A 21,522-nucleotide genomic window follows, 5' to 3' on the forward strand; every position below is an offset into this window, starting at 1 on the left:
CCATTGAGAATGATATTTGCTGTGGGCTTTTTGTAGATGGCTTTTGAGATGTTGAGGAATGTTCTCTCTATCCCTGCACTCTGAAGAGTTTTGATCAGGAATGGATGCTGTGTTTTGTCAAATGCTTTCTCTGCATCTATTGAGAGGATCATATGGTTCTTGTTTTTTTGTTTTTTCTCTTGCTGATATGATGAATCACATTGATTGTTTTACGAGTGTTGAACTAGCCTTGCATCCCTGGGGATAAATCCTACTTGGTCATGGTGAATAATCTTCTTAATGTATTATTGTATCCTATTGGCTAGTATCTTGTTGAGAATTTTTGCATCCATGTTCATCAGTGATATTGGTCTATAATTCTCCTTTTTTGTGGGGGTCTTTGTTTTTGGAATTAAGGTGATGCTGGCCTCATAGAACGAGTTTGGAAGTATTCCATCTCTTTCTATCTTTCCAAACAGCTTTAGTAGAATAGGTATGGTTTCATCTTTAAACGTTTGATAGAATTCCCCAGGGAAGCCATCTGGCCTTGGACTCCTGTGTCTTGGGAGGTTTTTGATAACTGCTTCAATTTCCTCCCTGGTTATTGGCCTGTTCAGGTTTTCTATTTCTTCTAGTTCCAGTTTTGGTAGTTTGTGGTTTTCCAGAATTGCGTCCATTTCTTCTAGATTGCCTAATTTTTTGGCGTACAGCTGCTCATAATAGAAAGTGTAAATGTTGTCTATTCTCTGGTAAAATGTATTAATGATTCATTTAATGACCGTGTATGTAGCGCTTACGATGTTCCAAGCTCTGCTCTAAGCATTTTGCAAATAGCACATCATTTAATTCTGTGGGAGATTGCAAACGATAGCGACGATTGCTCCCGTCTATGTGCGCACACCTTTTTGTTATGTGACCTTGCCACATGTCCTAGGCCTCCTCTAAAATGTGTTGCCCTTGTGATTTGTTTTGACAGTAAAACGAGCACAAGTGACATTTTGTGAGCCGGGAGTTTGGGCTGAAAGGCGGCTTTCAGCTTCTGCTCTTGTTTTCCTGCTGCCCTTGGTGGCCAGCTAGAGGGATACACACCAGCCTCCTTGAGGGTCAGTGACCCACCCAATGGAATGACAGGATGGCCAATGACTACTCCCACCTACCACATACCTGTGTCAAGTTCTTTCATCAGATATCCTCGATGAAATCACCAGATGCCTGTACCTGCATGTATGACTCAAGCAAAAGCAGCAGGGAAGCCACCCAGTGGATTCCATCCAGCCACTAGATTTCACTTGTTTTGTAGCAAGGGCTAGCTCATACACACCGCATAATATTACTATGAACTGCATACAGTATTATTCTAATTTTACAAATGAAGAAGCTGAAGCAGGCTAAATAAATTGTTTAGGTTACACAGCCAATGCAAACCCAAGTTTTAAAGCAGAATCTGTGGTCTTAACCATCACACTAATCAGACTTCCTTGAATTCTTATTCCATTTTAGTCTCCAGTTAAAAAAACATTTATGAAGCTTTCTTGTCCTCATTAAAGCCCTCAGCCTCTAGTGACATTCCCATATGTGTTATTTTGTTTGAATCTTGCAGCTCTAAGGTAAGCAGGTCAAATCCAGGTGATAGGTCAGAGACAAAAAATCCTAGAGGTTAAACATTGTGCCCACAATTACACGGGTAGGAAGATGGTAGAGTCCAAAACATAGTCTCTCTTCTACACACATTGCCTAAGATGACAAGTTTCAAGTTTTACCTCGAGGTGCACACATTAAAATATCTTGCATGTAGTGAGTTTCATAAATAAAGGTAATTGGGCATATCATTTAATCTTTGCTTAATTTATCTCTCATTTTTTTTTTTTGCAAATGAGGTCATTCATATTTCTTATTTATATTTCTTCATCGCAGATTTCACATGCCGCAGAATCTGACAAAGAAATGCCCTCATAGCCCTCAGGAGTGATGACAATAAACCAGTGGTACCCAGAGAGAAATGAATCTCTTCTTGATGTCTCCTTCATGTTTCAGTTCCATATCTAGGGACTTCAGGTGACAATCACCGTAAAATGTGACAACTTGTGCAAGGAGCAGAGAGGCTTGTAAAAGGCATATAGATAGAATGATAGGCTCAGGGACAACAGGTTTTTGGTATAAATATATGGCAGAAAAAGGAGGCTGTCTAGCGGGCAATCACTCTGTAAAATCAGATTTGACCTCTACAGAGCAAAGTTGTGAGTTCTTCATTACATTCCCATAAAAACATATATAAGACATATATATATAGAGAGAGAGAGAGAGGAGACAGAGAAATATATATATATTCCTATTATATATATATATATATATATATATATATATATATATATATACTGCTTCAATAGCACATATGGTAGCTATTTGATTTAATTGGAGAGAAAACTGCATTATACGTGCACCTCAAGAGCTGATAAAAGCCCAGGCACTTTTGATTTATAATTAAATGAATAAAAATTACAAATCTTTGGCATATTAAATATCAGGACTCCTGACCTATTCAGATGCTAATGTCTCATTGAAGTCCTCTGTCCTGTTCATTGCCTTGGGAAAATAGAGCTTATGGAAGAGTCATGAATGCCAGCCCCAGGAGGCTGAACTTTAAGAACCGATTCAAACACCCACCAGGAAGGCAAGATCTAGTTAAACAGAGAGGATGTACTGAATGGAAAATATAAACATGCTGCTCTTCCTTCCTCTTCCCTTTCCTCCCACAGTCGTGTCTTTTGGGAAGATTTTTATCCATATCATAATCTAATGGCTACAGACAGGGTCTACTGTTTAACGTTTTGTTTAGGTGTCATTACTTTTACCAAATCAACTTTTCCTAACCTCATTATGAATGTTACAATACTGTTGGCCCCACTTTTATTAATATAATTGACATAGAGCACTGTGCATGTTGAAGGTAAACAGCATAACGTTTTTACATTCCCATATTGTGACACAATTACCAGAATCGGTTTGGTTAAATACCATCATCTCTTATAGATACAAAAATAAATCAAAAGATTTTCATTGCGATGAGAACTCTCAATATTTACTCTCTTGCCACCTCTCAGATACACTATAAAGCAGTATCACTGGAGTCGTCATGTACTATAAATCGCTATTACTTCTTAACCTTAAAATTCAAAGTTTGTACCTTTTCACCTTTCTCTCACCACTGTTCTGGTTACTTCAATCTCATCTCTTTTTCTGAATTAGTTTTTTCTTCTTTCTTCTGTTTTAGATTCCACATATTAGGGAATATATATATATATATATATATATATATATATATATATATGTATTTGCCATTCTCTGTCTCACTCATTTCATTGGCATATTGCCTTCAAAGTCCAGTACCGTTATCACATATAGCAGGATTTCCTTTCCTATGGCTGACTCCTATTCCATTCTACAGTTAACACTGCTTTATCCAGTCACCGTTGATGGGCATGGAAGTTCTCGTGTCTTGGTTGTTGAAAATAGTGCTTCTCAATCATGGAGGTGCAAGCATTTTCTAGACATATTTTGTTTTCTATGGATATGGTCCCAGAAGTGGAAATGCTCAATACTATGGTAGCTCTATTTTTAAATTTTGAGGAACCACCATATGTTTTGCATAGCAACTGTACCACTGTGCGATCCCAACAACAGTGCCCAAGGGTTCCCTTTTCTCCACATTCTCAGCAGCATCTCTTATCTCTTGTCTTTTCTATGATAGCCCTTGCAATGGATATGATGTGATGTCTCATTGTGTTCTTGGCTTACATTTTTCTGATGGTTAGTCATGTTGTCTACCTGTTTATTATGTGTTCACTTTCTCTAGGAAAATGCCAGAGTGTTGTGCACTGCGTCTGGGTTCCAGGAACAAGACCAGTCTCCATAGGACCTTCAAGATACTCATTTAGATAGGCATGGATGGGTGCAGGGTCACTCTTCTGGCTGAGGCACAGTCCCATATTTGTAAAGATGATACTAATGGAGAGGACAGGAAAGGGATGAAAGGGAGGTTTCTGAGGTCCTTTATTCTGTCCTTGGAGCCCATAGGTCCTGCTCCTTTGCCCCTGTGATTCTGAAAAGACACTGCCTTGAGGACACCCAAATAAAACTGTTCTTTTCTTTGGTAGTGTACCTGCCTGGGTGTACACAATGCAGGAGGCCTCCTCTGCAATGGTATCTAGGGACTTCTGCTGGAGGAACTGCAGAGGAAAGACTCTTTGCAGAGGCCATTGTGGTCCTCCTCCTGCCCAGAGCCAACTTGAAACTCTTAGTGGCATTTCTCCCTGCAGTCGAGGTAGTTGAAAGGGGAGGTGGCTTCCAAGAACTTCTCATTGATTCATTCTGTAACTAGGCACTAAGCACTCAGGTACCTTGGTGGGCTCAGGGGTGGAGCTGAAAATTACCACGAGCTCCCTGCCTTTAGGAACTTACAGTCTGGAAATGGAAAAAAGCACAAAAACAAAAACACATGAAAGGAAAGAACAAGTGCTGTATGCTACACAAGACTGTATGCTGGGAAGCAAGGCTGGGGAGTCATGGGAGAGAAAGGTAAGAAAGGTCTCAGTGAGGGTGACATTGCTGAGAACAGAATAACAAAAGAGATTTAGATCTGCACATATCTGGGTGCAGCGTGTTGGGAAGAAAGGACCCCTGCTGAAGATACTAACAGAAGCTGGTTTGGCCAGAGGAGGTGAAAAAAGGCAGCCAGCATGGCTGAGGGGAAATGCAGAGAGATCTGAAGAGAGGGAAGAGGGCAGGGAGAGATGCTGAGGCCTGGTGGACTGTTAGTAATGTATTGTTCCTCTGCTACTCTATTGCCCCAGGACCTTGCATCTTACACATTGTATATTTAATTTCTCACCGGTTCTGTGGATGAGGAATCCAGGCACAAATTAGCTTGGTTCCTCCACCTCAAGGTACATCAGAGGCTGTGGCTGTGGCCTCATGGGAGGCTAGCCTGGCAGAGGATTTTCTGCCAAGTGGATTCAGTTCTCTGCCACGTGAGCCTACGTACATGGCAGCTCAAAACATCTCTGGTTGATTTTTGATTCAGGGATAGAGAATAAAATGGGAAAGGGAAAGGGTAAGAAGTGGAACATGAGTTAGTGGGATAGGAGAGGAAACAAATAGGAAGTGAGAGGCTATTTCCAATTGGAACTTAGATGTGACATGCCATCTTGTTGGCTGTACCGTATTGGTCAGAAGCCAGTCACTAAGCACCTTGGGGATACACAGAGATACTTATGCCACAGGACAGGATCCTGGGAGCCATTGTAAAGGCTGCAGCCCTGAGGCCAAAACGAGGCAACCAGGTCTCATTCTAAATATATCAGAAAATAATTGGACAGTTTGACTACAGAAGATGACCATGTCTGCCTCTTGGAGCATTTCCACCCCATCGTGGTGTCCCCATTGAAATGAGGCCAGAGGGAACGTGCTATTGTGGTATTACATCTCTGGAACCCAGGCCACTTTCAAGTGGTACTCCATTGGTTCATCCCACCCCTTCTGGTCAATCTTCCATCCATATATTTGTGCCTCAGATACACAGGATACCAGCCCACACGCATTATAAATATCATCCATAGACCCCTGGTGATGTGCCTAGGAAGTAGATTCTAGGCTGACCCCACAGTGCAGGTTGGGAAACTGTGGACTATTTGAGAGACCCAGTGGGTTAGGTAAGACACAGCACTGGGAAAACACAGAAATAAAGGTCTGAATTCAGCTCCATGTTCTCAAAGGTAGGCCCCACTTGCATGTTCAGAGAGTTGTGTCTATGGCATCTTTTGGCTCATGATGTACAGTTAAGGGGATGGCATGGGGTAAGCAGTCATCTGCCAAGAAGGGGCTCTGGATAGGGCTACCTGAAGGAAGGGGCCCAGGTCCCAGTAGCTTGAAAAAGTGATGTCACTTCCTTGGTGACAGGCCCACAACTGATTTAGAACTCTGGTAACCAGGCACCTGCATTCTACAACTGCTCACTTTACTGGAGATGGTCAAGAGAACAAGATGTCCTCTTGCTGTTGTCCTACTTTGAGGTGCTCTGGGCTCAGGAGAGTCCAGAGCAAGAGATGTTCATGTAGCTGTCGATGTCAGCTCGGCCCTCTTCTCCGAAGCTTCTGGTTATGTGGCGGGAGACCTCAACAGGTACCACAAGGCAACTTGGGGAGGCCACTGGATAGCAGGCACACTGTGATCTCAGCTGAGCGGGCTCACACCTCTTACACCTCATTGTGTGTGTGTGTCTGTGTGTTTATGAGTGTGTGAGTGTGTCTGGGTCTGTGTGTGTATGTGTGTGTGCATGTATAGAGGGGACAGAGGAGAGGATCATGCCCTTCCTGGGCACAGACCAGCTGCCAGGTGTTGGAAGCCTGACACATATTTAGTGTTCAGACCCCAGGTCATAGCAGGCAAGATGAGAAGGGGAGTGCTGAGGACCAAGCTCAACTTCCAATATGTTAGTCATGAGCCCAAGAGCCTCTTTCATCTGGCTTCCTCCTTGCCAGATGTCTCCACAGCTGCCCCTCTGGCCTGAACAGGAGAACACGATTTCTAATGGGGGTGTCCCCTTGGGGGTGATGTTGAGGGAGGACCCTAATGTCTCTTGGCCCTGTATATACGGGGCACTGTATTTGCAGAGCTGCACCCAGGAGATCTTGGAGGAGATGGTCTGTGGCTTCAACTACTCCAACTCCCTAGACAATGATCGGGTGCACCCGACAAACAGGGATCGGTGCTGTTCTGAGGTGAGAAAGGGAAGAGGGCTCACCACAGAAATATGGCCCCCACACAAACATGGAGAGAAACCTGGGGCCCTCCCACAGTGTTTCCACATGAGTGTCCCACAGACCCCACCGCAAAGAGATCTGAACCTCAATGCCTAGCCTCCAGCTAAGTATGAAGATGCTCTTCATCTGTGTTAGAATGGTGCAGAATATAGTTCATGTTTTTGAGGAGTTGGTGGGGGGTTGTTTTGTTTTGTTTTTCACAAAGCCATGAGTATCTTTGCGTTTTACTTCTGTTTTTATTATTTCAACTACTCGTCCCAGATATACTGTGTAGAAGCCAGTTCCACTGTCCCTGCAGACCTTCTCCGAGCCCTTCCAAATCATCACACTAAAGAGGGTGATTTAACACAAAAGGAAACGTGGGATGAAGCCATCCTATATGTTTTCATACAGAATGTTTATACAGTTTCTCTCTGTAGATTCTCTCTATATGTTTCTCAATAACATGTCGTCTCTCAGAACACATCAGATCATTGTAGGCCCAAAAGCTATGAGCTGTATCCCTATAGGTCTTCGTAGTCCTCCATCAATGAGGCCGTCTGCCACAGGGATTCAGACTTTCAAGGCCCTTGGCACTTGACCTGATGCCATTCTCTTGCCATCTCTGCAGTGCTGCAAGGAGCACCTTATGTGTCCCCACAGACTGTTTTGGTTGCTAGATCTGCCATAACCTGGAACCCCAGATTAGAAGGAAGGCCTCTGATGCTTCCTGGCACCAGTAGCTGGCTCTTTTTGTAATGATCCACCCAGGAAATCTGGGATGAGTTGCTCTAAGAGTTCAACTCCTCCATTTCCCCTAACAAGCACAGGGCCATCAGGCCACCAACTATATCCATTGAAGGCCTGCGGTGAGAACAGGTCCACATTCATGGTCAAACTCAAGACCCAGAGATGATCAGGGCAAGCCCAGAACCCAGACTAGAAACAACTGATGCCCTTGGGTCCTGCAGGAGAAGGGAGTTTTCCCCTGACCCTTCCTCCCTAGGTCAGGAACAGCCCAAGCCACATCAGCTTAAGGGAAACCCCATGCAGCCCATGCTCTGGTCTCTTCTCAGCCCCAGTGTATGTGATCTTGAGCAGCATTTGAGGGTCTAGGCCTCTGTGCTCTAGTGGTAGTGGGGATGTAACTGAAGACTCCGTGGCATCCTGGTCTTCATAAAAGCTATTAGTTGAGAGGAATGCTGTTGTTGCTCAGCTAACAGAATGTGTTGAAATTACCAATGGTTTACCATGTCTTCCCTAAAGCCAATGCCACTTTGAAGCCTCAAACCTTTTCTGTGTGGGCACTCAAGGCCCTTGTTCTGTACAACTTCCCGAGGGGATGGGAGTCTCTGGTCTGAGCGCCGACCCTGATCTTCCCAGTGGTTCATGGTTTGGAAGCTGACTACTATGCCCCTCCTTGTGTCTCTGGTGTGAAAAGGAATCAACCGTATCCCTGGGTGAGGCCAGGACCATGCTGACGCTCAGAGAAGGGAGAGTGGATGGTTTTCTACAGTCCTTCGTACCATCCTCCCAGAACAGAAGCCTCGCCAACAACCCAGTCATTTCTTGTCTCTACCAATTGTTCACCACAGCCCAACAGGTCCTGGGCCAGCAATTCTCCAGGTGAGTGGAGCTATACACTCCATACACAGCTAGGGGGCGGGGGGCTCGCCTCTACTACCAGTATGTTTTGGGAATGTCACTGCACCTCTCTGAGCTTCCTTTTGCTCCTCTGGAAAAGTGCTGGGGTAAGAGGATGAACCTCATGGGGCTACTGTGGGCAATCCTGGCAGAAAACATGGAACAGACTTCTCTGGTGCCTGGCTCTGTAGAAAGGGCTACTGGGCATCTTCCTGTATAGCAGTTGTCTCTCCCCAGCGGAGAAGCTCTCCTCATCAACCCTCATGGGCCTGTTGCACTTCTGGGTTTACAGAAGCACGTGCAAAGCAAGCAGTTTTCCTGTTTACAAAGGACTTCTGGGATTCCATCTAACTGGTCCTGATACTTGTCCATCTAACTGGTCCATCTAACTTGTCCTTTATGTGGCCAGAGTAGAGGTCACTGGGGAAAGGCCGAGCAGCTCAAGGTCCACTCAGTATATGGAAAGTGCTGGTTGGGATTCCTTCATCCCATAATACGTATTAAGCACCGAGTATTGCAGACACATTTCTAGTCACTGAGATAATTGAAGGAATAAAGAAGATATAGTGTCTGGGTCCCAAGACTAATCAGAGTGTCAGAGAGTCAATCACTCTGCATGTCGTAGGCACACATGTCCATAGTTTGTTATATGTGACATCTTCATGGCTGCCTCAAGGGATGAATGGATCCACCCATATCTGGACCATTATCATGGACGATAAGATCAAGTAAGGGCACTGGGTGGCTCGGTCAGGTAGGCCTCTGCCATCAGGTCAAGTCGTTATCCCAGGTCCTGTGTTTGAGCCCTACATTGGACTCCCGGCTCAGTGGGGAGCCTGCTTACCATGCTTATTCTCTCTCTCTCTCTCTCTAATTAAAAAATATCTTTAAAATATTTTTGGGAAAGATCAAGTAAAACTTTGATTGATCTCTGGATCCAGAAGGAGAACCTTAATTCCTCCACAGAGCACATTGGGAGACTAAGGGTTTTTGGCTGGGGAGTGACTCTCAGAGCCATGGATCCCATAGATCTCTTGATTTCCATTGGGAGGCCTTCATTTGGGGGCTTCCTGTGAAGAGGCAAATGAGTCAAAGAGAGCTGTAGATGGGGTTCCAAGCCCTCTGGGGAGCGGAGCACAGTCTGGGCCAATTCGGTGCCTCAAACATCCATCCCTATAACTGTCCCATCTTGCTCCTCCTGCACCGCTCTCCTACCACCTCTTCTGACCTCCACCACTGGGGCCAAGAACAGAAGCTTTGGTGAACAGACCACTCACCAATCTGCCAAACCTAAGCCCCGATACCAGTGTGCATGGAGGATGGAGTAGACGAGGCCCTGGGCCTTTGAGACAAGAGGATAAGTAGAAAAACCAGACTCATACACGTTTTCTGGATGACCAGGTTGTCCGCTGCAAGGACAGCGCCCGAGGGGGTGGGGGGTTGGAAGTTATGCTGGGGACATTCTCGGGGACCCACACAGAAAGAATGGTGCTATGGGAGTACCATGTGGCATGAAAGGCCATGCTCTGATGCTGCTCCGCATATGACTCTCCCCAGCACCCTCTCTCCCATCTTGGGGACCTGGCCTGACCAGAACCTGCAGGACACCTGGCCGTCCCTGCACTGTGCCTGCTTTGAAGTACAGGAGTCCTGGGTGCAGGCAAATCTGTATGACCTGTATTGCCATGCCCCCATTATCGTGATGCCACGGGAACTTCTGCAGCTCACTGAGGCAGATGCAGAGTCAGAGGGTAAGGTGGATTGCAAGCTGGGCAGACTATCCAGGATGGGGTTCAGGGGCTGGGTGTTTCTCTATCGGCCATGGACTCTGCCCTGTTTTTGGAAGGACATGGGGCAAGTCAGTCCCATGGACAAACCTTTCTCTTTATCCTATCCCAGTTCCAGCTCCACGGCTCCTTCCAGCATCTCCTCCGTCAGCTGTTCCAGACCTGGGACAAGAGCTCGTGCCTTCTTCATGTGTGCCAGGTCATGAGCTGCAGTCAGTTCCACCACCAGCCTTCCTGGGGATTGTCGCTCCTTCCCTAAGCACAAAGACAGAGCCACCTCTAGCCCCAGAGGAGACTTGCCCCTGGTGCGGAACCCCTGAGCACCAACAGCATGAGGAGCAGCCCGGGCTCATGGCCTTCCCTCCCAAGCTGGTGGCAGAGCAGTTGACCTCCATAGACGTGGTGAGCGCTGGGCGCCCAGGCCGGGGTCGGGGCTGGGGCAGGCTTGCTTTCTGCCGTCATCTGCCCCAGACCTACCCTTCCCTGAGGTGGGCTTGTATAGTCAGGGTCCAGATCTCAGCTCCATCCCTTACCAACCACATCAACCTGTCCAGTTCCTCAAACCCTTGCTCTCACGGTCCAGCTGCAGACTGTGGAGCTAGACCCTGGGAAGGACTGACGCAGAGCTCCTGTGTCCATTAAATGAGCCAGAACCGATGGGCGAAGGGGCAGGCCCTGGTCCTTGGGGGGGGCGGGGGGCAACTCACCGTGTGCGGCCGCACCCACGGTTCACCCACGCACCTGCCTTGGAGGCTGAGCACCCCACACATTTTAGGCATCTAATGTGTGCTGAAGTACAGTGAGGCAGACAAATCTGTGGCTGTCCCTCCCTCTGTGATAATGTGCTGCTGAGAGGGGAGGAAGACCAGAGGTGTGAACAGTGGGAGGGGAACAGTGGGAGGGCTCCTCCTCCCCCCTGAGGAGCCCCCTTGAACTGCCACCTGTAACTTGAAGTTACTGGGGATGATCAGGGTACAAATGCCCTCCTCCCACCCTATGGGCAGTATCTGCACCTCGTTCATCCTGTACTGGGCTCCCTCAGGGAAAAGGAATGGAGTGCAGTCAGTCCAGGAACTCTAACTGGGTTCAGGTCACTTTCTGCACTTGCTGGGCCCCAGCTCTGACAGGGGACCCCTATGTAGGACATGAATCTTGCATGTGCAATGGCTGTGTGAGTGAGCGTCCCCCTATTCTCTAGGATCTGTTCAAGAAGGTGCAGCCTCAACAGTGCCTGGGCTCCATCTGGTCCAAGAGAAATGAGCCTGGATATGAGCACCTGACATGCACAGTCAGTGCCACCATCAGCCAGTTCAACAACGTGGCCAACTGTGTCATCACCACCTGCCTCGGCAATGCACACATGACAGCCCGGGACAGGGCCGTGGTGGTGGAGCACTGGATCAAGGTGGCCAAGGTAAGCCTACGGGAGGCCCAGCTGACCTGCTCTCCTGAGCCTTGGGAACTGCTCTTCCCTTGATCAGTTCTCAAGCTTGAAGTCTCTGGTCTGAGTTCTTCTTTCTGGGGGCATGCTGACCTTTCCTTGCATGGCCCAATGTTGGGATGCTCAGTTCCCACATGACTCTTTCCTTGGAGGGAAGGAAAATGCCCCCTCTCCCCAGCAGGGCTCCTCGCAGGGTCTTCCACGTGCCCTTCTGTAGGTCCCTGGACATCTGTCTCATCCAGGAGAGGAGACTAACACTGAAGCAGAGTGCAGCTCTCCAGCAAATAGGGCTCCTGCTGTCCACCTGACAGCTCATGCTCTTCCTCCCCAGGCCTGCCAAGCCTTACGGAACTACTCCTCCATGCACGCCATCCTCTCTGCTCTGCAGAGTGTCTCAATTCACCGCCTGAAGAACACATGGGCCAAAGTTTCCAGGTGAGGGGTCCTCTCTCCAGAAGGACCATGAAGCATGAGGGATGTCCCATATGCCTATTCTATCTGCCCCCCTCAGTCACCCTGGACTTCCTAGGAGGCAGCAAACCGTGACAACAGGATGTGGGCAGGCAGGCGGGCAGGTTATTTTCTCAGCCTGCCTGGGGAATAGGCCACCATGCCTCCAAATGTCCCCATTTGGGGAGACTGGGCTGAGCTGAATTAAAAGTTTTTGGATGTGAAATCACAGCAACTAGAGTCTCTTCCCAATTGAAACCAAAACTGACCAATGCAGAGCTGTTCAATTAATAGGTGATTGGATGCACCGGATGACCCACAAGAGAGCTCCCTCCCATGTCCTTCAATGACCTGAGTGCTCAGAGGAACCCAAAGAAAACCCTGATCCAGCAGTTGGACTCCTTTGAGGTCTCAGATCAAAGGGACTTGCACTCAACCCTACCATAGTGTTCCAACACCCGTCCTGCCTTCTTTCTCTCTACTCAGGAAGAAGATTCGAACATTTAAAAAACTGTGCAGCAAAGACAATCCCCAGAGCAGGAACCTGCTTCTCAAGGTAGTATGGAAGGTGTTGGGATAGAAAGAGAGGAGGCGTGGGAGCAACGGTGTCCTTCGTGAGTGAATTAGGGACTGGCCCGGAGCATTCCTTCAGCGAGTGAAGCCTTCGGCATGAACACGGATGCAGCCTGGGGTGAAAATCCACAAGGGGTGGAAAAGCAGTTGCTGCTCGACCAGAATCCCTAGGCTGGACACACGCGCTCCCTGTCACCAGCTGGTCCAGATGGGGGCCTCTCCCAAACTTGAACGCCCAGAGGACAGGCCTCTGCTCAGTGAGGGGTTTGCATGGGCTGAGGGCCACAACAATGATGGTAGGAATAGGACCCTGGGTCCTCGGGAGACCAAGGGAGGGAGGTGGAATTCTCACCTTTCCCAGTGAGGAACCAGGCTCAGGGAGGCCAGGCTGCAAGCTCAAGGTCACACAGGGAGTGAATGTTGGAGCTGAGGTTGTTCTAGAATCACTCATGGCAGGCTTAAGGATAACGTAGCATTCAACCCTCTGCCTTGGATCGGATGTCCAGGGTCTGAAGTCAAAGATGGTGGGGAGAAGCGGTCGGAGGTGATCATGGTCTTGAGGAACTTGTCCTTGGCCCTGCAGGAACGGCCATCTAAACTTGGAGCCCTGGGGATAAATGTGCAGAGAGCATGGAAGAGGCGGCAGCAGCAGAAGGTGAGCGTGCCCCAGATACGTGGCCTCAAGCCCAGAGGATAGGGGGTCTTCCCTGAAAGCTGGAAGCCCCCAAATCAAGACAGATGGGGCCTTCCAACTCCAGTTCTGCCTCCTGTTGCCACAGCTTCTACAACCCTTCTTTCGAAGTGGCCCAGAGGAGGGTCTGTAAAGCTGGAAACAAATGTGTTTGTAGGGGGGCAGGGGCCCAGGGCCACCTACACACCAATGTTCTACAGCACGCCCTTGACATGCTTAGGACTCTGGTGTTCTCGGAGGGTGAGGGAGGGGAACCCAGGGGAGGCCCCCAAGGGTCCTGGTTGGCACCAGGTGGGGAGCTGGGGTGGGTGGGCTGGGGGGCTGACCTGTCCCAGGGAGGATCCCTATGGACATGAGAGCAGGGCCTCATTCCACCCCCCACTCCCCGACACAGGGTGTTGTCCCCTTCCTGGGCACCTTCCTCACTGACCTGTTCATGCTGGATACTGCCATGGAGGAGTACCTGGAGGTGCGTGAGCCCAGGGCTGGGATGGAGGTGCCGGAGTCCTGATGTGGGGGAGCACAGGGCCCCTGAACCGAGCCGTGAGCTCTCAGTCCTTGGCAAATCTTCCCCTCATGACAGCCTCCCTGCTGCCCTGGGAGCCAAGGTTCCGGGCCCATGTCTGGGAGGAGTGAAGGGAGGCTGCACCTAGTTCACTGGTCCCGAGATCAAGTCTGTGGCCTGAATGCCAAGCAGCACGAGGTCAGGCTGGGTTGGCCTCAGCCTGTCCCTTGAAGTTGCCTGTGGGGGCAGTGTGATGTCAGGATCCCCAGCCTGAGCGGGCACTTAACGAGACTTGCATCTCCTGCCCACCTGAGGCTTTGGCCTCCCCATCCTGTGCTCCAGGATGCCAGAACCCCCCCCCCCCCCTCCCGCCCAGGTCTTCCTTTCCCTGGCTCCCAGCGCCTGGCCTGGATCGCAGTCCTGTCATCCAGGGAGTCTTGGCCCCTGTGTGCCTGGCCCTAGGGCGGCGTAAGAGGGGTGGGTAGCAGCAGCCAGTAGCACCGGAGGCCTCTCGCTGATGGACTGTGCTTGTCTGCTTTCCAGGGCAATGAGGTCAACCACCGGAAGAAGAATAAGGTGAGGCTCTCTATGACCTGCAGGGAAGGGTAGGGCCGTGGCTGTCAGAGGTGTCCCTGGGAGGACCATTCCTGGCCTCCATCCCCTCATTGTCACATTTTTGGGAATAGTTCTCTAATAAAGGAAAAGTCCCATGCAGTTGGTGAGGATAGAGGCATGGCCATCAAGGACACCTGGCCAGAGCAGGGGTGGTGTATACTCACCTCTGAGAACAAATTGGGACTGGATGAGTTTGCAGGATGGGGGGTCGCCACGTGTCAGAGACCCAGCACCAGTCTCCTGTCCCCGTGCGCAGCCCCCGAAGACCTTGCTGCTTCCCCACCCAGGCTCCTCATGCATCCTGTCCTTCTCTCTCGGCCCAGGAGTACAGAGTCATGACCGAGATCCTGCTGCTCCAGGTGGCTGCAGATCGGTACCACATAGAGCCCGAGTATCCATTTAGGGCCTGGTTCCAGTCTGGGAAGTGGCTCAGTGAAGAGGAGAGGTGAGGCTCATCAGGGCTGAGTGAGGGCAGGGGGAGCCTCCTCAGGTGGCCACTCCAGGGATTCTTCTTCTTTGGCTCCTGGGGCAGCCTGCAGCCCTGCTGCTGGGGCACCAGGCTCCAGCTCCTTGGAAAATACCAGGAAAGACTCCTGAACTGAAGCTCCTGCTCAACTCACACGTGTCACTCTGTCCTTAGCTACATCCTGTCCTGCCAGCTGGAGCCCCGAACCTCCTCACAGACAGGAAGAACTGGCCGCAGTCACCCTCAGGCCTGAGCACGGGGCCTGTCTGCTCGACACCACTTCCTCCCGCCTCTTCACTTATTGGGAGGACCAATATTTCATTGTCTTAACTAGTAAATGGTAGATTTCAATGTTATAATATTAAAGCCTCTTTACAGTCCAAGAGTAGTTTGGGTCTTTTACTTCCTATAGTAATTTATAAGAATTAAAGAGTCTCATATTCATTTTCTATCTTTTTCCCCTAGATATTCTTTCTTTATTCATGACAGACACAGAGAGAGAGGCAGGCTCTCTGTGGGGGGGGGGGGCTGTCATGGGCCTCAAACACAGGGCTCCAGGGTCAGGATCTGAGACAAAGGCAGACGCCCAAACACTGAGCCACCCAGGTGACCCTCTTATGCTCATTTTAAATGAGAAATCTTACAGAGTCACCAGCTCCTGTATGTGGGAAAAAGTCGAAGATCCAGCCCTCCTCCCCAGCTACTGAAGGGCATCCCCAAGCCCCCCTTCCTCAGAGGACAGTATCAGGAACTTGGGCAGACAGCAGAGACACCCCTTCAGAGCTGCTGAGATTTAGAGGTTGCAGGGACTTCCACAGGAACAGCAACCACCACTGACCTGGGGGTCTTGAAGGGGACCACCCACCAGAACCAGCTCCTGCCCCAGGACAGGGGCTCCCTTTGTACACTTTAAAGGAAGGAGGACTTTTTCTTGCCACTTTTTCTGATGTGGATTATTTTGGCTTGGGTTTGGGGTTTGACATTCCCATTATTCGGAGTGTGTAGTTATCTAGTTCAACCTCTGCAATTGCATCAACACTAAAGTGGGGACACATATGCAAAGAGACCCTATGCTGCACATGGAAGGCATGAGGCCAGGGGAAGATAATTAGTGGTTGAAATAAGGGCAGGCAGGGCTTTCCATCCTCAGTCTTGCTCTCGGGGTCCCAAGTTCAGCCCTGACCAAGACTGGAATCCTCCTGGGATCCTCGTCAGTGATCTTTGAAGTCCCTTTCCCTCTTGGTGTGCATGAGGGGGAAAGATATTTGTGCACATTGAACGCCACACCTGGGCCAGGTTCCATGAACATCTGTGCTGACTTCTGAGCTAGGATTTCCTGCCTCCCTGTATTTCCCTGGGCAGCTCTCTTGAGGGCAGAAATTCCCTGAAGGCCCCAGCTTCTTGGTCCAGGACATAGTGGCTGCTCTGCCCTGGCTGGGACCTGACAGGTCAGACATTGGTTCTCCCTTGCCAGAATAATGGTTTGGCCAGAGAAACCCCCACACTCTCCTTGCTGGACGAGGTGACTTTTAGGTCTTTGTTTTTCTGATGTCCGTGGTCCCAGACATTCACCAGTTTGCACACTCGGTCTCAGTGTACACACCTACACTGTCTTGTCTGAAATCGCTAACTGAGCCTGACCCCTTAGGTCTTGTACTCCAGTTATGTCATGGGGGCGCCTGAACCTTTCCTGTCAGGAGCTGTGAAAGATGACCTGAGGGATCAGATGGCAATAAATATATTCCTATCAATAATCACTACGAATGGGGGAGGGGGCAAGGTGGGGGAAAAGGAGGGTCCCCAGGTCACCTGCACCACCAACTTACCTGGATAACTTTCACATCATCCTGAAAACCTACGAATTCGGCCTGAGATTTAAAGAGAGAGAAGCTGGAAGGCTGCAGCGAGAAGAGTTCGTGCTTCTATCAAGGTAGGAAGACGGGGAAAAAGTAAAGAAATAAAAAAGCCTCCAAAGGGGAGGGGCCTCGAGGAGCCGGGCTAAGGCCCCAGGGTGAGGGCCCCCAGGATAGGAGAGCCCTGCCCAGAGGAGCAGGAGCATCACCAACCTTCCCAGACGGAAAGGCGCTCGCAGGGAGTTGGGACAGGATCCCAGGAGGGTGGGGATGCCCTTAGGCTCCCAGGGGTACTGACAGAGCACCTGCGCCCCGGGGGGAGGCCCTACCCTGCGGCAGAGCTCCCTAAAGGGCTGCAGGGCCCGGGAGCATGATTCCAGCAGCACAGGCCCTGGAGCCCAGGGCACCAGGGGGACACATCCCAGGACCTGGCCTCCCCTGGGACAGGCGGAGGCTGGAGGGCCCAGGACAGCAAGGAGGCTCCTGCCCCAGGGGGCCCTGAGCTGTGCAGGTCAGCACCCCATCCCCAAAGCATCCAGGCCCCTGTGGACCAGGAGCTGCGGTAGCTACTGCGGGAGCTGACTCCAGGGCTGGGGAGCTGGCCGCTGCCACTGTGGCTGTTCCTCCTGGTGTCACCTTGTACCTGGGACGGAGCAGGGGCCTCACAGGATGAACAGGTCTCACTGAGCCAGTGCACCAGGCAGGGGCTGAGCAGCTCCCCCAGGTGCTCACACCTGGTGTGTGCTCACACCAGCACAGCAGGCCTCTCCCCCAGAAGACCCATTAGACCGACAGGGGAAAAGCCAGTTATTGACCAAGCAGCACTGGAAAGTTCCAGGGGAAGTGGAGGAATGTACAGTATACAGAATCAGAGGATACTCCACCTTGCTTTTTGTTTTCTTGTTTGCTTCCCCCCGTTTTTTCTCTTTCTTTTCTTCTTTCTTTTTTCTTTTTCTTTTTTCTCTTCTCTCTTTTTCTCCTTTTCCTAATACAACTTGTTTTTGGCCACTCTGCACTGAGCAAGATGACTAGAAGGAAAAACTAACCTCAAAAGAGAGAAGCAGAAACAGTCCTCTCTCCCACAGAGTTACAGAATTTGGATTACAATTCAATGTCAGAAAGCCAATTCAAAAGCACAATTATAAAGCTACTGGTGTCTCTAGAAAAAAGGGTAAAGGACTCAAGAGACTTCATGACTGCAGAATTTAGATCTAATCAGGCAGAAATTAAAAATCAATTAAATGAGATGCAATCCAAACTAGAGGTCCTAACGACAAGGGTTAACAAGGTACAAGAATGAGTGAGTGATAGAAGACAAGTTGATGGCAAAGAGGGAAACTGAGGAAAAAAGAGAAAAAACAATTAAAAGATCATGAGGATAGGTTAAGGGAAATAAAAGAACGAAAAATCTATGTTTAATTGGGGTTCCTGAGGGCACTGAAAGGAACAGCGGTCCAGAAACTGTATTTGAACAAATCATAGCTGAGAACTTTCCTAACTTGGGAAGGGAAACAGGCATTCCAGATCCAGGAAATAGAGAGATTCCCTCCCCCTGAAATCAATAAAAACCACTCAACACCTCGACATTTAATAGTGAAACTTGCAAATTCCAAAGATAGAAGAGAAGATCCTTAAAGCAGCAAGAGACAAGAAATCTCTGACTTTTATGGGGAGAAATATTAGATCAACAGCAGACCTCTCCACAGAGACCTGGCAGGCCAAAAAGGGCTGGCAGGATATATTCAGGGTCCTAAATAAGAAGAACATGCAGCCAAGAATACTCTATCCAGCAAGGCTCTCATTCAGAATAGAAGGAGAGATAAAGAGCTTTCAAGATAGGCAGAAACTGAAAGATATGTGACCACCAAACCAGTTCTGCAAGAAATATTAAGGGGGACTCTGTAAAAGAAAGAGGAAGACTAAAGAAATAATCCACAAAAACAGGGACTGAATAGGTATTATGATGACACTAAATTCATATCTTTCAAAAGTAACTCTGAACGTGAATGGGCTTAATGATCCCATCAAAAGACACAGCGTTTCAGACTGGATAAAAAAAGCAAGACCCATCTATTTGCCATCTACAAGAGACTCTTTTTAGACCTAAGGATACCTACAGCCTGAAAATGAAAGGTTGGAGAACGATTTACCATTCAAATGGTCCTGAAAAGAAATCAGGGGTAGCAATCCTCATATCAGATAAAGTTTATCCCAAAGACTGTAGTAAGAGATGAAGAGGGACACTTAAAGGCTCTATCCAACAAGAGGACCTAACAATCATGAATATTTATGCCCCTAATGTGGGAGCTGCCAAGCATATCAATCAATTAATAACCAAAGTAAAGACATACTTAGATAATAATACACTTACACTGGGAGACCTCAACACGGTGCTTTCTGCAAATGAGAGATCTAAGCACAACATCTCCAAAGAAACAAGAGCTTTAAATGATACACTGGACCAGATGGATTTCACAGATATTTACAGAACTTTGCCTCTGAACACAACTGAATACACATTCTTCTCAAGTGCACATGAAACTTTCTCCAGAATAGACCACATACTGGGTCACAAATCAGGTCTTAACCGATACCAAAAGATTGGGATTACCCCTGCATATTTTCAGACCATAATGCTTTGAAACTTGAACTCAATCACAAGAAGAAATTTGGAAGAAATTCAAACACGTGGAGGTTAAAGACCATTCTGCTAAAAGATGAAAGGGTCAACCATGAAATTAGAGAAGAGTTAAAAAGATTCATGGAAAAAAATGAGAATGAAGATACAACTGCTCAAAGTCTTTGGGATACAGCAAAAGCAGTCCTAAGAAGGAAATACACCACAATACAAGCATCCCTCAAAAAATTGGAAAAAAAAAAAACCTCAAATACACAAGCTAACCTTGCACCTAAAGGAACTGGAGAGAGAACAGCAAATAAAACCTACACCCAGCAGAAGAAGAGAGTTAATAAAGATTCGAGCGGAACTCAATGAAATAGAGACCAGAAGAACTGTGGAACAGATCAACAAAACCAGGAGCTGGTTCTTTGAAAGAATTAATAAAATAGATAAACCCCTATCCAGCCTTATTAAAAGAAAAAAGGCTCAAATTGCTAAAATCACGAATGAAAAAGGAGAGATCACAACCAATACCAAGGAAATACGAACGATTTTAAAACCATATTATGAGAAGAAATGGATGCATTTCTGGAAAACCACAAATTACCAAACCTGGAACAGGAAGAAATAGAAAACCTGAACAGGCCAATAACCAGGAAGTAAACTGAAGCAGTCATCAGAAACCTCCCAAGACACAAAAGTCCAGATGGTTTCCCAGGGGAATTCTATCAAACGTTTAAAGAAGAAACCATACCTATTCTACTAAAGCTGTTCCAAAAGATAGAAAGGGATGGAATACTTCCAAACTCGTTCTATGAGGCCAGCATCACCTTAATTCCAAAAACAGACAAAGACCCCCACCAAAGAAGAGAATTATAGACCAATATCCCTGATGAACACAGGTGCAAAAATTCTAAACAAGATACTAGCCAATAGGGTTCAATAGGACATTAAGAAGATTATTCACCATGACCAAGTAGGATTTATCCCCGGGATGCAAGGCTGGTTCAACACTCGTAAAGGAATCAACATGATAGATCATATCAACAAGACAAAAAACAAGAATGATATGATCCTCTCAATAGATGCAGAGAAAGCATTTGACAAAATACAGCATCCATTACTGATCAAAACTCTTCAGAGTATAGGGATAAAGGGAACATTCCTCAGCATCTTAAAAGCCAACTACAAAAAGCCCACAGCAAATATCATTCTCAATGGGGAAACACTGGGAGCCTTTCCCCTAAGATCAGGAACAAGACAGGGATGTCCACTCTCACCACTACTATTCAACGTAGTACTAGAAGTCCTAGCCTCAGCAATAAAAGGTATTTAAATTGGCAAAGAAGAAGCCAAACTCTCCCTCTTTGCAGATGACATGTATACTCTACATAGAAAATCCAAAGGACTCCACCCCAAGATTGCTAGAACTCCTACAGCAATTCAGCAATGTGACAGGATACAAAATCAATGCCCAGAAATCAGTGGCATTCCCATCCACTAACAATGAGACTGAAGAAAGAGAAATGAAGAAGTCAATCCCATTTACAATTGCACTCAAAAGCATAAGATACCTAGGAATAAACCTAACCAAAGAGGTAAAGGATCTATACCCTAAAAACTACACAACTCTCTTCTGAAAGAAATTGAGGAAGACACAAAGAGATGGAAAAATATTCCATGCTTATGGATGGAAGAATTAATATTGTGAAAATGTCAATGCTACCCAGGGCAATTTACACATTTATTGCTATCGCTATCAAAATACCATGAACTTTCTTCAGAGAGTTGGAACAAATCATCTTAAGATTTGTGTGGAATCAGAAAAGACCCCGAATAGTTAGGGGAATATTGAAAAAGAAAACCATACCTGGCAGCATCACAATGCCAGATTTCAGGTTGTACTACAAAGCTGTGGTCATCAAGACAGTGTGGTACTGCACAAAAACAGACACAGAGATCAATGGAACAGAATAAAGAACCCAGAAATGGGCCTTCAACTCTATGGTCAACTAATATTCGACAAAGCAGAAAAGACTATCCACTGGAAAAAGGACAGTCTCTTCAATAAATGATGCTGGGAAAATTGGACAGCCACGTG

The 21,522-nt window shown here is 47.8% G+C and overlaps 1 protein-coding gene across 1 annotated transcript; it reads left to right on the forward strand.

Annotated features, from left to right (window-relative positions):
* The first annotated feature begins 5,970 nt into the window (after window positions 1-5,970).
* LOC140624161 (ral guanine nucleotide dissociation stimulator-like) lies at window positions 5,971-15,331 on the forward strand. The gene is made up of 12 exons (XM_072810898.1): window positions 5,971-6,156; window positions 6,648-6,755; window positions 8,218-8,402; window positions 9,978-10,171; window positions 10,320-10,609; window positions 11,406-11,621; window positions 11,980-12,083; window positions 12,585-13,326; window positions 13,757-13,831; window positions 14,411-14,443; window positions 14,806-14,927; window positions 15,123-15,331. The coding sequence occupies exons 1-8, from the start codon at window positions 6,019-6,021 to the stop codon at window positions 12,676-12,678; spliced, it is 1,329 nt and encodes a 442-aa protein (XP_072666999.1). The 5' UTR covers window positions 5,971-6,018; the 3' UTR covers window positions 12,679-13,326; window positions 13,757-13,831; window positions 14,411-14,443; window positions 14,806-14,927; window positions 15,123-15,331.
* The last annotated feature ends 6,191 nt before the right edge of the window (window positions 15,332-21,522 follow it).

This window comes from Canis lupus, chromosome 34 (assembly GCF_048164855.1).
Source record: "Canis lupus baileyi chromosome 34, mCanLup2.hap1, whole genome shotgun sequence".
NCBI classification, from domain to species: domain Eukaryota; kingdom Metazoa; phylum Chordata; class Mammalia; order Carnivora; family Canidae; genus Canis; species Canis lupus.

What these genes read in the sequence shown, in the direction of transcription:
- LOC140624161 (XM_072810898.1), top strand. Translation starts at nt 6,019, where the DNA reads ATGTCCTCTTGCTGTTGTCCTACTTTGAGGTGCTCTGGGCTCAGGAGA. An exon ending in AGTTGACCTCCATAGACGTG is followed by an intron (nt 10,610 to 11,405) that starts GTGAGCGCTGGG and finishes CCTATTCTCTAG; the next exon opens with GATCTGTTCAAGAAGGTGCA. An exon ending in ACTGGATCAAGGTGGCCAAG is followed by an intron (nt 11,622 to 11,979) that starts GTAAGCCTACGG and finishes CTTCCTCCCCAG; the next exon opens with GCCTGCCAAGCCTTACGGAA.